This window comes from Emydura macquarii, unplaced genomic scaffold (assembly GCF_026122565.2).
Source record: "Emydura macquarii macquarii isolate MOO-44397 ecotype Brisbane River unplaced genomic scaffold, CSIRO-AGI_Emac_v2 contig_1254, whole genome shotgun sequence".
Classification (NCBI taxonomy): domain Eukaryota; kingdom Metazoa; phylum Chordata; order Testudines; family Chelidae; genus Emydura; species Emydura macquarii.
The window spans coordinates 957432-974861 of NW_027131391.1; the positions used below are offsets into that span (position 1 = coordinate 957432).

The following is a 17430-nucleotide window of genomic DNA, read 5'->3' on the forward strand; positions in this document are numbered from 1 at the left end:
AACCCAGCCTCTGCTTCGTCATTCAGCCATGGCCACTGTGCAGTAGTTTCACCAGCTGTATCAGGGTTTTTTTTGGTTTTTTTTTGCTGTCCTTGGGTTTGACACACAAAAGAGGAAGGGCAAAAGATAGATGGGGGGATGCTGCGGCCGGCGTAATAAGTATTCATCAGGCTTGTAGGGGTTCTGTCTCTCTCTTCCTATGGCAGATACCAATAGAGTAAGCTAACACACTAATGCCATGTGCTTCTCTTTTTTTCTCTTGAAGATGGCAGTCTGACGCTGAGTGACCTCAAGAATTTCCAAGCAAAAGTGATGACACCCCTGAATATTTCTCTGAGTGGATACACAATGTATTCCCCTCCACCACCTTCTGGGGGCGCTATTCTCCTCTTCATCCTCAACATACTGAAAGGTAACTTGTGAAAGGAAAGGCAGATTTCTGTATGGTGGGGTGCAGGGGCAGGACAAGGGGCAGGGGCAGGGGCAGGGGCAGGGGCAGGGGCAGGGGCAGGACAAGATCAGAAGCACAATGTAATACTACTACTTGGCCCTTATCGTCAAAGGATGTTACAAATATGAACCAACTAATCCTCACAACATCCTTGTGAGGTAGGGAAGCATCATTATCCCCATTATAAAGCTGGGGGAACAGAGGCAGAGAGGAACACTGACTTTCCCAAGGTTACAAAGATAATTGGTTTTAGAGTAGGAATTAAAACTTTGGTGTTCCTGGCTCCCAGCCTGGGCTCAACCTGCAGGACCATGCCTCTCAGATGGGAGGAGATGGATTAAGAACAGGGATATGGGGCAGGAAGAGGAGATAGGATTAGGACTCATGATACAATGAATCTGATTGTCTTCCTTACTCCATTAATCTCTTTGTTTTATCCTGTACTGAAGGGTTTAAATTCACACCTGAGTCCATGGAGTCGACTAATGGGATGATTGAGACCTACCATCGTATTGCAGAGGCCCTGAAGTTTGGCAATGGGCAAAAGTCAAAACACATAGAGCAGGTGAGCCAGCACAGTGCTATGGGGCAGCCAGAAATGCTGTTGCAGATCTCAGATTGTCCCTGTGGCACAATCAGTGAGGGGAGTAGAAGAAATGGAAATCAATTTGATGTTAATTGTCTGTATATTTTAAAGTCCAGTCAATGTTTCCTTGCTGATAAGATTCAACAGCCAAACCCATAAAGTTTCACAGCTCACTGGTCCAGTGCACTGCCATCTCAATGGGATTCTTACTTGTAAGATGAATATGTGCAAACTTGGGCTTCCGGTCCTGACTGTCCTTTGAATAGTTGATAGAAAACACTGTCGTGGAGAACAGCTGTTAACGGGGAGCCTCTCCTACATGCTCTTCTCTCCTACATTCTACAGAACTTTGATGCATGGCTGTCGTTTCTGTTTTGAAACCTCTTTGTCATAAAATCATATGCTTTACACTCTCTCTGATGAACCTTACAAAAGACCTACAAAGTCATTTAGTTCATTAGAACACTACAGTGCAGTGTTAAATGTTACTTCTCAAGTAGTGTCCCGATGGACGCTCCACTGTAGGTGTCTCTGCGTCCCTGCGCTGCTGATCGGAGGGCTTTGGTAGCAGCCCGTCCCACCCGCGCATGCGCTGCTACTCGCCTGCCATGAAGCTAGCCCATGTGTGTGGGTAACTCTCCTCAGTTCCTTCTCAACTGCCCCTGGCTAGAGAGGGAGCTAAAGCTGTGGATCATTAACTCCTTTTAGATATGTTAATTTTAGCTTCCTTTGAAGCCTTTTTTTTTTTTTTTTTTTTTTTTTTTTTTAATTTGATTAAATTTTATTTGGGTGTTCCTAAAAAAAGAAGAAAGAAAAATGAAGAAGAAAGGGTTTGCCTCCCACCAACCATGGTGAGGGGGAGACCCCCTTGGATAAGGTACGTCCAGCTCCTCGTGCTTCAAAAATGCCTCAGTTGCAAGGAATCTATCTCAGTAACTGATGGACACTCAGTGTGTTTGCTGCCTGGAGCAAAAGCACATTCCACATGCCAACAACCGAAGCCCAGGTCCAGGAAAGACAGAAGGCTGGTTCACACTTACCACGCAATTTGGCAGCAGTCGATGGGAGTTACGCAAACTACACAGAGTAGTTTGCGTAACTCATGTCGATTGCTCTGCTTCCCTTCTGCGCGCTGTTTACATTGCGCTGAGCCGACGGGAACAGAAGAAGCACCGATATTTTGGGGGGGTGTGCACCACCGGATTTCTGGTGCGACAGATCTTTCTGTGTCCAATGCATCAGACTTGCCCTTACTTAGTACTGGAACCATGGTACAGAGCTCACCCAGAGTCTCTGGTTCACTGCTGTCTCCTTGCCACGCACTGCCATTATCATCATCGGAGTCAGAAAGTGAACAGGAGGACATGGGTTCCCACCACTCTTCTCACCTGCCATATTGGGCCCAATTTCACTATGGACATCAGGCGTCTTGTCCACCTGATCCACAACCTCCCTTGCTGGACCAGCCTTGTTACCAACCACTGGGCCCCATAGAACACTGTCACCATCTCATGCTGGAAAACCTCGCCCATCCCTTCGGAGACTGCCTTACCCCATTCCACAGCACCTGGAGACACATAATCTCTGACAAGTGGATGCTGGAGATCATCCAGAATGGATATGCCATCCATTTCTCCTCCCTCTCCCTTCCCAAACACCCTTCCCTGCCCCTCTTTAGGGACCATTCTTATGTGAGTCTACAACACAAAGAGGTAACTCATCTCCTCAGTGTAGAAGCCATAGAACCTGTGCCGTACATCTCAGAGCCAAAGAAAAAGGAGGTTGGAGACCCATAATGGACCTCAAAGCGCTCAACTAATATGTCAAAGTGCATAAATTCAAGATGGTCACCCTATCAGTGATCATTCCAGCAGTAGATAAAGGAGACTGGTTCTTGGCCCTCTGACCTTCATGATGCATATTTCCCCATTTCCATCATCCCAAGTCACAGACATTACCTCAGATTCACGCTGAGCCAGGACCACTACCTCTACAGAGTGCTCCCTTTTGGCCTCTCATCAGCCCCTAGGGTATTCTCCAAGGTCCTCTTGGTAGTGGCAACCCACTTATTCTCTCAAGGCATCATGATTTATCCTTACCTGGACCACTGCCTTCTCAGGGCCATGGTCCTTCACAAGGCCCAATGAGTCACTCAAACCACACTGAACCTGTTTCTGAATCTGGGCCTACAGATCAACAAACAAAAGTTGAACTTAACACTGGTACAGAGGCTAGAATTCATAGGAACCGACCTCAACTCCATTCAGATGAAAGTGCTCCTCCCATATCACAGATTCCACAGTCTCTCCTTGTTGGTAGACAGTACAATCTAATTTTGGCCAGACATTGCCTTCAGCTTCTGGGGCACCTGGCCATGGGCACATCAGTTATTACTTATGCCAGACTATGCATGAGATGCCTCCAAGCATGGTTCAGTTCCATTTACAGGCCAAGCAGAGACAGCATAAGCAAACGTCTACTGAGAAGGAAAGAGGATCTAGATTACAGGCTTTGGCCTTTGTTGTTTGCCAGAGTGTTATCATTTGTTGAGGGGCTGGTTATTATTCTAGGTGGCATCTGATAGCTCTGCTTAGCCTTGTTTGATGAGGCGGGTTGTGAGGAGCAGTTGGGCGACAGATGCTGTCAATGCTGAAGATGTGATGTAGAGTCTCTGAATTCCCTCACCTTTAGTTAAACGCTTATGGCCTCTTCAGCTTGCAGCGGCATCCCTGTGCACTGGAAGGGTCATCTCACTGCCCTGCCTTTATTCCTAGGTGGAGATTCAGACACTGTTGTCCAATTCCTTTGCTGAACATGTCAGGAAGCGCATAGATGACAGAGGTGACCATCCGGCCAGCTTTTACAATCTCTCACAGCCAGGAATCCCAGGCCATGGCACCTCCCATGTCTCCATTCTTGCTGAAGATGGCAGTGCTGTATCTGTCACCAGCACGATCAACCAGCCGTAAGTGACCAGAACCTGATGATTTGGTCATCCAGAGAGAGTGTGACTGGGACTCTGCCAATCAGGTTAAAGGGGCTCCTGGAATGTCCTAGAATGGATATTGCCATGTGGAGGGTGGCTGCTGCCCATCTTGCAACGCTGGGAAAATGGTTTCAGTCTCAGGTCTCACCTGTCTCTCCCCCACCTGAACTCTTTTGCAAGTTGCCATCACGCGCTGGCAGCTGGCACTCATAGGGAAAGTGGGGAGTTGCTGTGCTGTACTCATAGGGAGGGGACCAGATGTCGTGGGTTATACTGAAACTGATGCACAATCCTATTGTCCAGTATAACAAATTGACACAGCCAGTTACCTGGCTTCCAACATGGTTATGAACAATACAACGGCCTGAGTTACATTTTCCCAGAAATAGGCAAGGCAGGGGCAGGGATACAGCTACTCACAGGACAATTTTACTCTGAGCTTCACTTTTTGAACCAGTCATCATTTGATTGTTCCCAGTCGGAGCAGTGAAACTCTCCCCTGCTATCAAGGGGTGTATCTCCAATCCACCTCACTGTCACACCCACTCAGGAGTCAGACAGGACAAACACTTTGCTCAGCAGTTTTTGCTACTGAGCCACTGACTGAGAATGTGGCAGCCAGCAACTTTTTTACAAGCACCCACCTGGACTCCTCTGGCCTGGGAAGTAGACGTGTCTCAGTTACTCCTGAACTTTTGTCACGCATTCAGTGATGTCTCTGGCCCAGCGCAAGGACATATCATTTACACTGATTTCAGAACTTAGCCATTCAAAAGGTAAAACTCTCGTCTCTTCTTACAGCTAGTGGATTCAGCAACCCCCACAGCCTGTGGCCACACAACAGTAAATATAAAGGTAACCCAGCCTTCAGGCATTGGCACTGTGGTAGAATCACCTCCATGCTGAATATGGGCTTAGCGTAGAGTCTTCTGGGATTCCCAATGGGTTCTCTGGTATTCTGTTTGTTGGTAGTCCTGAGCATAACAGGCCCTAACTTCCCCATCTCACGTGTGCTTTCTCTCCACTCAGGTTTGGCTCAATGGTCTATTCTCCAAGCACTGGGATCATTTTAAATAATGAGCTTGCTGACTTCTGCAAGAAGAAGCCAGGAAGCATGATCGCTGGAGGTGAGAGCTGTCGCCCCTTATCTAAACAAAAGGCCAGAGTGTGCCGTGAGCATCCACAAAGCTCTGGATGTGCTCTCAGGTCCCTGAGAAGTGTGCCCTGAGAAATGACATGGCTGATCTCCAGCGAGACATTCCAAGGGTCAGAGGTTACTGACCCTCCCTGATCCCTTCTGTCCAGAACTAGATGTGAGTTTGTCATGAACTAGTGCAGGATAAAATCCCACTGGAGAGTACCTGGGTCTGCAAAACTCTTTCATTCATTTTCTGGCTACGGGATACAAAGCAGATGCAAAATAGTGAGAAGTTGAACTCAGAAAAGTAACAACTATTCATAAATGCTGCAGTCTTTACTGTCAGCTCCCAATGGCTTCACAATTCTCACAGACTACAGGATTTGACTAATTAGAGTGTAACTGTTAAAACCCACTTGTGGGGCAAATAATAATCCCCACAAGACACTTGCATCCACCAAGAATGTAAATAGTTTTATTACAGTGCTAGAGGTGTATTTATAGCCGTACAACCCCATAGGTCTATATCAAGTGTTCAAACCTGGGGCTATTGTTGCATACTTTTCCATGTTGGCAGCTAAGTTTCACCCTGAGGAACTCTTCCAGGGCTCAGCTGTGACAAAGGTTGACAGAACAGTGACTATAGCCCGACTTCCACTATTGGTGTGCCTGTCACTGATGTCTAGTGCCAGCATTTCCCAAAGGAGTTTGAGGCTGCAGCATGCTACGGGAGTAAGCAGAGCTGTGAGAGCATCTTCATAGTTAAAGGCCTCCTCTATTTGCAGCCTGGGCTTTCAAGGAGTTGCCTCAGGCCAAAGGAGATTAAAAAAAAAAAATCCCCAAGACTTGTATTTCTGGAACAACTGACGGCAAGTTGAATTGCTGAGGGGAACGGGCAAGGTTCCGTATGGGACAGGGAGGAGAGAGAGAGTTTCAGTGAACAAAGTGTTTTGTTTTTTTTCCTATGGCCAGATGGGCCAATAACTCATTTTCCATCTTCTCTAGGAGAGAGACCCCCGTCTGCCATGGCGCCTTCCATTCTCATCTCCAAAGATGGTAACTCCATACTGGTAATTGGAGGCGCCGGAGGAGATCTGATTATCAGCGCCACTGCCTTGGTGAGTGACCGCATAGCCCTTATCCCAGGCCTGGGAGGGAGCAACCAAGTTACTGCTCTTCATTTGAATTTCCTCCCACTAAATGCATGAAATATTCATAAATCTACCTGCAGGGCAGCGGGGGCTGCAGCTCCTTTTGCTGGTGCTGTTAATACTATTTGCGGGTGCTGCAGGCCCCACAGGCTGTGTGACTACACTGGGTGCCCATCAACCCAAGTGGGTTTTAATATCACCATGAACATGAGTTTCCTTCACTTCAGGGCAGCTCTGTCATTGCCTCCCAGGGATGGCTTCTGCTTTCTTGCTAAAAACAAGAAATGACATGTCTACTGGAGATCGAGAGAATGAAATGGGAGCCTATTGAAACTGGTATTGCTGGTACCATCTCCCAGACAAGACGGAATGTTCCTGCTATCCTGCACATCTCATGTCCTCTTCCACAAACCTGAGTGCCTATCCTTAAAAAACGCCTCTCCTGAGAGGTTGGGGGGGTGGGGAAAATCACCTCCTCTCCATACAGGTTGGAGCTAAAGTGTCCCCAGTGTGCTTTGAAGCCGGGGGAAAGGATTTCAGAGTCACCCTCTGGCCAACAAAAGAGGCAAATCTCCCCTTCACTGTCTGACCCATCTTCTTTGGATGTTGAGTCACATTCAGTCTTTCCTCCCTCTTTTGCTAGTTTAGGCCTCTCTCTGACAGGATACTGAGGAAGAACCTGAAGGCCAAAAATGTTGACTAAGCCTTGAATGAGAGAAGTTAGGGATGGGCGAGACCAGCCCTGCGTTAGGCCTTCTAGCCCTCTCCTGTCACCTAGGGTACGTTGTTCTAGGGTGTAGTCTGTTTGTAGAGGAGGCTGAAACTCAGCAGGAAAAATGAATCCCTGGCTGCCAGCCACAAAACGACTCACTCCAGACGCTTGTGAAAGCTCTAGGTATTATTCCGAGCAGCTTGGCTGATGTTCAAATAGCAGCACAAAGTGCTGCTGTGGACGAGGCAAGGGAGAATCAAGACAGATTAAAACTCTGTCTCTTTCATTTGGGCCAGCGGGAGCTGTGAGTGGGGGTCCTGAGGTGTGGAGGGAAAACCTGTGTTTGTACCTGTCCCTCCACGTATTTCAAGGGTGGGTATTGGGCTGCTGAAGGAAGCTCTATCTAGCCCTTCGTGGCCCATAGAGCAGCTCTGCTCCCCCTTGTTACAGTGCACAGCACCTTTGTGGCCAGTTGTTTATGTGACACATGGAATAGCAAAAGTATCCACTCTGTTTATAGGTTTATCTTCATGAGGTTGGGATTCTATTCTGGCACTGTGAGTTACAGGGTTTCCTGCAGGAACTAAAATCACTGGAGGGTAATTAATGCAAGTCTGGAAAGGCTAGGTAGGTAGCAAGTAGCAAGGTAGGTAGCAAGTCTGGAAAAGGCTTGCCCTGTGCGGGAAACTGTGTATACTAGTTTGCCCAGGGTCAAGAGGCCTGACAGAGAGCTAAAACTGTCTAAAGTGACCAACCAGACCTGGGGAGAGCAGTCATGCTCACTCGATCCTAGAACTGACATGAGACTGTGACCCAGAGACCAGGCCCTGCAAGAGGACCTGAAGTTCTTAGAAACCTGCCACGGTCTCCACGTGGAGGATGGGTGACACCTGGCAAGGCAGGCATGCGCAGAAGTGATTTAGTTTTCTCAAGATATGGTTTTTTTTTTAATAAGCTTATAGTACTTCGCTTTATGAAAGCTGGGTGGTCACTAGTTAGCCCTGTCATCGCCCCAGAGAGAACCGGCCTGCAAGTACTGAACTGAACTCACACTTGCTGGTGAATTGCAGCCTAAATCCTTGGTTTGAGGAGAGAGAAATGTGGGTTCCTGCCCTCAAAGAGGTGATGGCTAGATACTTCAGCAGTGTGCCCTTAAGGTATCTTCTATATGTGCTTCTGACCATACCATTCATGTTAAATAGGTAATTGTGACAGAGTTACACGCATGTGTGTGTGTGTGTGTGTGTGTAACTACCTTCTTTATCTAGCTCTTGCCATCCTGGAAACCCCTGCCTGTCCTATGCGTGTCACTTGAAATTAGCATTAGCTTCTGCTACCTTTCAGTATGGTAATGAAGGGATCAGAGGTGCAGTTACCTTGGGAACTGTGACAGGGTAATACTGGGAAAGAAGAAATACATCTAGGCCAAATTCTGCTGAAATAACTGGTGTAAATCAGTACTTTCTAGAGTTATTTCAGATTTACACTGCCATACCAACAGGATATATCCCAGTGACTTCAGCGGAGTTGCTCTGGGTTTGCACCAGTGTAAATGAGACAAGAATTTGACCAAGATCCTCACCCTTCACATTCATTAACTGCTGAGTTTGTTCCACTACAGGCAATTATGAACAAACTCTGGTTTGGCTATGACCTGAAGCGGGCCATCAATATGCCAATTCTCCATGCTTCCATGAACAACTCGATCCAGTTCGAGACACACTTTGATGAGGTGAGCAGCTTCAGTTGGCTCTCCCTGCACTTGTTTCTTGACCTTTGGGAAATGTAACTGGCAGGAATAGGAGTGCTGCCTTTTCTGTCACCATCCTGAACGCTAATAGGCATCCCACTTCCAGCTGATGTCACTTTTGTATAAACCCAGTCCTTGGACCAGCTGCACAACATGTGTTTTCATCCTATGGGAGAATAAGCCTGGATGCAACACATGACAGAGGCCCTGGCGATACTTACCTCATTTTTTCTGCCCTTTCCCTTTCAGGCTGTTAAGATGGGACTGCTGAACAGAGGACATCATGAACAGACGACAACCTTCTTCCTGAATGTTGTGCAGGGGATTTCAAAGGAAGGAAGCTGCATCTTTGCTTATTCTGATCAAAGGAAAAAGGGAAAGTCATCTGGGTATTAAGAACAAGTGCTACAGCAACCACTTTATTCCAGCCAAAGAGTCTGAAACACCAGCCATTCTGGAAGCACCACTGCTATCGCCTATACCCGTCAGACTTCTTGAAGCCACCTAGCAGAGAGTGTGGGTGAGACTCATAGTAGCAACTGATCCTCCAGTATACGGCAAGCTGCCTTCAGGCACTAGTCAGCCAGTCGTGGCTAGAATCATACCTCCATTTATTATATCTGCTAGCTGGGCCCAGAGGACAAAGGACAAAGACTTGTGTGATATATAGAAATATATTTTGTGAACAGAACAGCAATTTAGAATATGAATCCAGATATCAGGAATTACCCAAGCAGTAAGAGCTTTGAAAGGGGGACCAGGCCCAATGTCGGTGGGAGCTGCCTTCAGGGATCTTACTGCATCTTCCCCAGAGTCTGAAGATCCTCAGATTGGGATTGGTTTCTTTCTGGCTTTGGTACCTTACACTCAGGCCATTGCGACATGTATGTTGTTAAGATGCTTTCAACATTCATACAACATAGGTAACTATGACAGACTTTTTCTTTGCTCAGGTGTGTTTCAGCACCACCATGTTGCATGGCCACACTACACAGTACAGCTTTGCATGGAACGCCATAATGGAGTGACAAAATTCTTTACCAAGCTCTTGCCACCCTGGGACTTCCTGCCTGCCCCATGGGTGTCACTTGAAATTAGCATTCTCACAAACCTAATCTATGTACCGCAGTGTCTGTTGCGGCACTCAGCTACTACAGGAGTCAGGGCCACTTCCATAGCAGCACCGCAGCTTTCTTAGGTGCTGCCTAAGGGAGTCTTTGCAAATGAGCTGTGTAAAGTGTAACTGTGCATTAGTGTGGATAATGTGAATTCTTTCCTCCTCTAGAAGGAACTGATATAGTTAATCTTCCAGGATTTACACCTTTCCCCTAAGGGTGGGGAGCCCTAAGCCTTCACTAGATTTCCTTGCTCTTCCTTAGCTAGATGTATTCCGTAGTTAAGCAGAATAGAGGCCCTTGGTTGATTTGAAGTGAGGACGCCCAAGCAAAGGAAATAAGTATTTCTTCAAAACTCAAGTGAATGGGTTCTGGGCAGACCCTTTAAAATAAGGATGCAGATAAGCGTAGTATATTCCAGCAGGACCGTCTGCTATGTCATCTTCATCAATACCCATTGAGCTCCTCTTCACGGAACCTCTTACAGCACACACCAAAGCAATTAGACATGATGCAGCCTGTTCTAGAGCAGTATTGGGCATTCTGTGTCCATTTTATGCTTATATCCTCAGGAGAAGTTGTGCCACACAAAAACTAGTTGCCCTTGATTAACCACTGTAAGTGACCTACATTTTCCAGAGAATTTGAGGCAACACGTGTAGGAACATGACAAAAACAGTCACAGTAATACTCCTGGAGCAAGAAAGCAGAGTGGTGCTCTTGGAGTCACAGACGTGAGAGGCCTCAGAGGTTATCTGTGCCTCAAAGTGTGATTGGTCATGCAGTTACATTGGTTATATTTGTACACTGATACTTTTAAAGGGCTTTTTAAAAATAGCCAGAGGGCTCGATATTCAGCATGCCTCAACAATCACTAGTGGTAATGTACATGTACAGGAACCTTTGTTTGAGACTATTATATACGTTGCAAGAGTTACTTGCTCTATAAGACATTTATAATGGTTTTTTTGGGTTTGTTTTTGCACTAAGATAGCCCTATTCTGTTAATCAGTTGCATTCATGTCAGACCTTAGTCTTTTTACTCCAGGCTCATTATCATTATAATCAAACTCATGCTTAATAGTGAGAATGGTTTGCAGAGATATTTTATCTTTTTGTCACAAATGGCTGAGTAGATGCCATTTAAAAAAAACCCCCACAAACTACTCTATCAAAAGAAAAAGGCAGGCATCCAACAATCTGGTTTCAAACCATGAGCCACTATCATGTAAATAAAATGTTTGTTTGCCACCTAGCACCCTACTGACTTGGAGAACCAACGCAGGCTTTTAGCTTCATTTTAATGCTGTTCAAGTGAAACTTGCTAGCGAGAGAGCAAGCTTTTTTCCTTCAGGAATTGTACACAAAGAAACTGTCTTTATTGCATCAACCGTCTGAGAGGCTACAGCTGCATCATACTGTTGCTCATACAGAAATATGGTTGCACTAGGCTCACCACCACAGGAACTTGATGGTCTGTCAGGAAAACAAATTTCTTTGTGTCATTTAGGGCCCAGTTCTAGCAGCCTTACTCACTGACCAGTGCATAAAGCAAATGTTTTCCTGAAGCATGGTTAAAGTACGTTCCTGCACAAGCCGTAAATGTAAGGATGGCAAACTGTCAAAGAATGTTCCTGCTTGGCTAGCGCTCATTTGTCAGTATGCAGAAAGCTAGGGGCCCTGCTTGTTGGAAGGACTCACATACTTGTTACAGGCTGATACTTGCAGGAGCTGAGTTGTTAGCAGTTAAGCTGAACAGAAGTAGCATTACAGCTGTTTCTTTTGGGTGGGTGAATGCTACTTAGCATGCGTGAAAATGAGGTTGAGGTAGGCAGGAGATATTTTTGCTACCATATTACACCTCAAGGCTGATTGCAAGCATCCCTTCGCTCTAGCCCTGAGCCTCTCCAATGATTGTATGCCCAGGGAAGGGGGCAGTTTATTTGTACACTGCCACATTCAATGGACTTTATGTGACACTGTGAGCAGAAGCTATGACTCTATTTTCCCATCAAAGAGTGTTTTACAAAGTTATATTTTTAATAAACTTATTTTACAAATGGCTTGTAGCTGCTGAGAATTTTTAGCTTGCAGACCCTACCGCTTCTACCAAATGAGCAGTTCTTAGAGACTGGAACCAGCAGAATGATTTCCATTTCGTTGCCATTCCAGATCCTGGCACTTCAACACCAAGGAATTCAAGGTGGCTTACGACAGCCACATATACCACTTTAATGGTGTCCTTGCCTGGCACTGTGCTTTCATGGATTGGTCCTGGACCCCTGGTCCCTGCACACTGAATTGTGGAGGTCTGCATATCAATGATTGCAAAATAGCAACAGCTTAACACTTGCTTAGCAGGCTCCTTTAATTGGAGCGATGTGGGAAAACTGGTGTCAGTATAAAGATTTGGCAAAGCTAAAACAATCATTTCAGAATGGCTCCCTGTCTTGGTGTCCACAATAAAAGGAGCCAATTTCTACTTAAGTACTGGTACCTTGAATCAATCATAACAGGTCAGTGCAAGTTTATGGTGTTACTGAAAAAAAAAAGGAGGTGCAGTGCAGTTCAAATGTTTGAAGTCCATACTTTGGCACTTGTTAGTTTCTATCTGACAGAATCATGCTGAGTTTTGTGTAACATCAAAGCAACACATTGACTGCTAAACCTTGAGCTGCTTGGGAAAAGTTTGAGAACCTTTCCCTGTTGCAAAAGAACCTATATAGAATGGGACAGACATAAATTCAACTGACATGTTCATTTAAAAAAAAAAGGAATTTGAAAAAGCAAGTTTTCATCCCCTCATATTTAAGAAATTAAGTTTTGGTAACTAAGATCTGAGCCTTTTCATAAGAGACTTGAGCTTGTTCGTTAGAGGGCTATTTCAGGTTAACATTCATTTTTAATTAAGTCATGTTGGAATCACTAATCGCACCAGCTATTGCAACTGAATAGATTTTTTTTTTTAAATCCTGTGTACACCAGTTATATATTAGTTCTTGGATTTCATCCAATTCAGACAAACACTGGAGAGTAGACAGCAGCTGGTTTGACACTTTTATGAGCAGTTCAGTACCAATCCTATAAGATACCAAGGGCTTCTGAAAGCTAATACTGCCCATTCCTCACTGCCTGTGGATCCTCAGGCCTTATTTATCCACCTTGCATCTCAAAATGTATTGCAAACACACATGCATGAACCCAAGCTCATTGTTATGAAGGTGGTGGATATTCTTATTCCCATTATAAAGATGGCTAAATGTTACAAGCAACTTCAAGTTTAAGGGAGACAGGGTTGGCTGAAACCACAGCTCCACACCCATCCAAAGGCACAACTTCTGCAATAGTCAAGTCTGTGGGATAAGCTGCAGGTAAGAAAGGGGGAAAAAAATCTATACAACTGCATCAAATTTTGATTTTTAAGGATGGGCTCCTGCTTTCCCCAGGCCTTCTGGAAAAATCCTGTTTAGATGCTATACACAATATCCAAGTGATTTAACCAAATCCCTCCATAAGAAATTATGTTTTGTGACTGAGACACTTTCACTGGTGAACAAGAAGCCATGCTGCCCTGGATCTTATCCCATGATTATCAGCTTTAAATGTTTCCTTCCTTTTTCCCCATAGATGCTTGGGACTCTAGGAATTTGCATGCTGTCAGAAGGGATAATAGTGAGAGGCAAATTGGAAATTCATGGGGGAGAGGGGAAGACTAAGGGAGCCTTGTCCCTATTCTCGGGGACCTGAAGGAATTGAAACAAGGTGCCCACTTGCTGTACAGCCTGAGTCACATAGAACCTCCTGCTTTCTCTTGGACACGTCGATTGGTGAAAGCAGGGCTGTTAAATTTATGATGAAAAAGAATTTGAAAGGCCCTTGGAGTTGAGCAAACAGATAGCTTCTTCCCTCCCTTCACAACTTTTGAAGAGATATAAAAAACAAACATAAAAGACATCGTCACCATCATTTCCTGAGCTATCTATTCATCCCTAATGAACTCCTGAGAAGAGAAGCAAGATGATACTCTGTTTTTAAAAACGAAAGAAAAAAATGAGTTTGTGGAGCAGGGTAATCCCAGTTACTATTCAGACTGCTTTCCTGGTACCCCATACAAATTAGTTTACAGTTTAGAATGGCCAGTACTTTACATTCCATTCATACTCCATCATGTGTTTCTTGTGGGAATCCGATCACTGCAGGAGGACAGAGAAGGACAGCCACTGACTGGATAAAGCTGAAAAATAAGTGAACACTTTCTGCAGCTGGAGGGTGGGGGACCTTCCAAGTGCTGTTCACTCAATCCCTGGTCTGTGTGTATAAAGAGGGCAGGAATAGAGACTAGATCCTTTAGGTAGGCGCTGTATATTCTGGCAGATTTCTGCTGTTAGTGCACTGATCTCTTGTAAGGCACTTCTCAGTAATGGCTAAGTTTAGGATTCTGTCACGGGTATTTTTCGTAAAAGTCGGGGACAAGGTGCAGGCAATAAACAAAAATTCACAACCTGTCCCTGACTTTTACGACAAGATATCCTAGCAGGGAGACTAACAGAGCACTGCTACAGGCTGACCTCCAGCCGCTGCTCCTGCAGCAGGGGCTAACCACCACTGCTCCAGCTCCGGGGCTGGCTGCCAGCAGCTGCTATACATCTGCCACTGCTGCTCCAGCCCCAGGGGAGCTGACCCAACCTAGTTTCTGCTCCAGCAGTACCAGGGCTGACAAGCTGCTCTAACCCTGAAGTCACAGAGCTCCTGGAAATTCATGGTGCCTGTGACCTCCATGACAGAATCGTACCCTTAGTAATGGCCCTTGAGAACATCTGTCCAGGATCCATTTGCAGAACTACAGACAAATTCATTCTTTCCTGTGACAGTCCCTGAGCCACAGCACTCAAGTATTCCCTCCCCCCAATTTGGTCACTAGATCTGTGAAGAAGCAGGAGGTCAGAGCAGCCTGAGCCAGTTCAGTAGCCTGCTGGGAAGCCACCTTTCCGGGAATCAGACACAGCAGCCCAGCCATCATCAGTCCGCAGAATGACCTGGACAACGGCCCCATCGTTAGTCCGTTTGGTATCGTGTTTTCTATTCTTTAGTTCCAATTCTATGCCCTGGAACACAGAGAGAAAGGGTGAACAGGAGCGGCACATAAGGATGCACACAGTATATGCTTTGTACCTCACATGCAATGTACAAGTATACTGTGCCACTGAGCTGCCCCCACTGCCAGGTCCCCTCTGCTTCTGGTAGTTCCACAGAAACCTGTTCTACCATCTCCCTCCAGCAAGCTACCTTCGCTCTCAAAGGGTAGGGAAAAAAAATGGTCAGTTTTTTTTTAAATGAGAGGTAAACAATGATGTCCCCTGGGGGCTGTATTGGGACCAGTACTGTTCAAGATAAAGGGGTCGAACAGTGAGGTAACAAAATTTGCAGAGCATACAAAACTACTCAAGCTACTTAAGTCCAAAGCAGACTGTGAAGAGTTGCAAAGGGATCTCACAAAACTGGGTGACTGGACAACAAAATGGCAGCTGAAAGTCAGTGTTGATAAATGCAAGGTAATGCATATTGGAAAACAAAATCCCAACCAAACATTTAAAATGATGGGGTTTACCACTCAAGAACGAGCTCTTGGAGTCATTTATGGATAGTTCTCCGAAAACATCTGCTCAATGTGCAGTGGTAGTCAAAAAAGCTAACAGACCCTTAGGAACTATTAGGAAAGGGCGAGATAAGACAGAAACTAGCATAATTCCTGTATATAAATCCACGGTATATCCACATCTTGAATACTGCATGCCGATCTGGTCACCCCATTTCAGAAAAGGATGTATTGGAACTGGAAAAGGTACAGTGAAGGGCAACAAAAATTACTGGGGTAGGGATCAGCTTCTGTGAGAAGAGATTAAAAAGATTGGGACTTTTCATCTTGGAAAAGAGATGATTAAGGGAGCGCATGATAGAGGTCTATAAAATCTTGACTGGTGTAGCAAAAGCGAAAGAACTACAGGGTTACCCAAGGCAATTAATAGGCAGCAGGTTTAAAACAAATAAAAAGAAGTACTTCTCGCAATGTACAGTCACCCTCTGGAACTGTTTGGCAGGGGATGTTGTGAAGGCCAAAACTATAACAGGGTTCAAAAAAGTTCCTCAAGGATAGATCCATTAATAGTTATTAGCCAGGATGAGCAGGGATAGAACACTATGCTCTGGGTGTCCCTAGCCTGTTTGACAGATCCTGGGAGTGGACAACACGGGATGGATCACTGGATGATTGCCTGTTCTGTTCATCCCCACTGGAGCCCCTGGCATTGGCCACTGTCGGAAGACAGGATACTGGGCTAGATAGACCATTGGTCTGACCCAGTATGGCCTTTCTTATGTAAGTGAGACGTTTTGAACACTGGTCAACACAACAGTTCAGGTGTTCCTCCTCCAAGCCACTTGTAGGAAAACTCTGTCTCACTCCAGCCAACTGACACGTTTTGAGGTTGACCTGGTGATTTTCCAGCTTTTAGAGGCCAGGGACCTGTCCCAAAGTTGATAATGGCTATTTCAGTTGCTGCTGTAATTACAGAGGCAGCCCCTTTAGCCCTCCACAGAGAGAAAAGAGGTTTCTGGGCACAGTGTTTCTAGTTTGATGGACAAAGCAAGTTTCTCCTGGGAAAAGCACATATGTTTTTAAACACACAAGACCTAGACTGTCTGCTAGAGTTGTTGAGGAGCTTTGCAGAGACAGTGCTGAGCCAGGGCTGACCGCAGGACATCTGGGAGGTTACTGTGTCAGAGAAGTGAACTAGAGAAGCAGGTCTGCCAGCTTGAGTTAAGTGGCATCTGTCATTCTGAATCCAGACTAATGCATGTTTTGCCCCAGTTTGACAGGACAGCAAAGGTCACCTGTATAGTCCTTTGGTGGAAGCGATCTACAGATTTCCAAGGGTGGTCTCAGCTCTGAAAGGGTATCTCCTGAGGAGCCATAGAACTACTCTGCCTCATACTCAACTCTACTGTATCATGAAGAGATACATTAAGATACAACGCCTATTGAAATTCACCCAAATTCAAATGCCTAGGCTCGGCTGAATGTTCTGAAAAGCTTTTGAGCTGCCCAGGGCCAAGGGCCAGCTTTGCATTACTTGCAGGAAAATCCAAAGGTAGCTCTGTAGCATCGGCATTTCAGGCTCTGTTTGCAGCCAGAATTCTGAGTGCAAACCCTGCAGATTGGGCTTGATGGAAAGCGGCCCTTGAACTCCTTGTTGTGGACTAAAGCCAGAGTTTTGCTCAGCTTTAATTCTTAGGGCCATAAACATTCAGACAAACACCACGCAATGGAACATAGTGAAAATATTCCCACTGTGCCTGCTGAGAGCAGGATCAGATCAGACATCATGCCACCCTAGCCCAATACCTCCCAGAGAAGACAGACAGACCTCCTCTACGCTCAGCTCCAGCTCAGTGACATTGGGAAATAGTTGATCATGAACTCGAGGTTCTTCCACAGCCTTCGTTACATTGTACCCGAACCAGAGGGAATTGATGATCGTCTG

The 17430-nt window shown here is 45.7% G+C and overlaps 2 protein-coding genes across 8 annotated transcripts in view; one reads left to right on the top strand and one right to left on the bottom strand.

Annotated features, from left to right (window-relative positions):
• GGT5 (gamma-glutamyltransferase 5) overlaps positions 1-11139 on the top strand; it is a 97436-nt gene extending 86297 nt beyond the window's left edge. For 2 of the 5 annotated variants that reach the window (XM_067549999.1, XM_067549998.1), the window contains exons 6-12: positions 266-412; positions 901-1016; positions 3812-4002; positions 5053-5150; positions 6167-6279; positions 8646-8756; positions 9024-11139. In XM_067549999.1, the coding sequence (XP_067406100.1) occupies positions 266-412; positions 901-1016; positions 3812-4002; positions 5053-5150; positions 6167-6279; positions 8646-8756; positions 9024-9170 (923 nt within the window). In that variant the 3' untranslated portion in view covers positions 9171-11139. Of the gene's footprint in view, positions 1-265; positions 413-900; positions 1017-3811; positions 4003-5052; positions 5151-6166; positions 6280-6539; positions 7361-8645; positions 8757-9023 lie in introns of those variants that run through there. The other 3 variants (XM_067550000.1, XM_067550001.1, XM_067550002.1) reach the window with 3 other exon arrangements.
• Positions 11140-11266: 127 nt separating this feature from the next.
• The window catches only part of GGT1 (gamma-glutamyltransferase 1), a 45621-nt gene continuing 39457 nt past the window's right edge, over positions 11267-17430 (bottom strand). For all 3 annotated transcript variants that reach the window (XM_067549996.1, XM_067549995.1, XM_067549997.1), the window contains exons 12-13: positions 17314-17427; positions 11267-14994 (exon numbers count right to left, since the gene is read on the bottom strand). In XM_067549996.1, the coding sequence (XP_067406097.1) occupies positions 14851-14994; positions 17314-17427 (258 nt within the window). In that variant the 3' untranslated portion in view covers positions 11267-14850. The remainder of the gene's footprint in view (positions 14995-17313; positions 17428-17430) is intronic.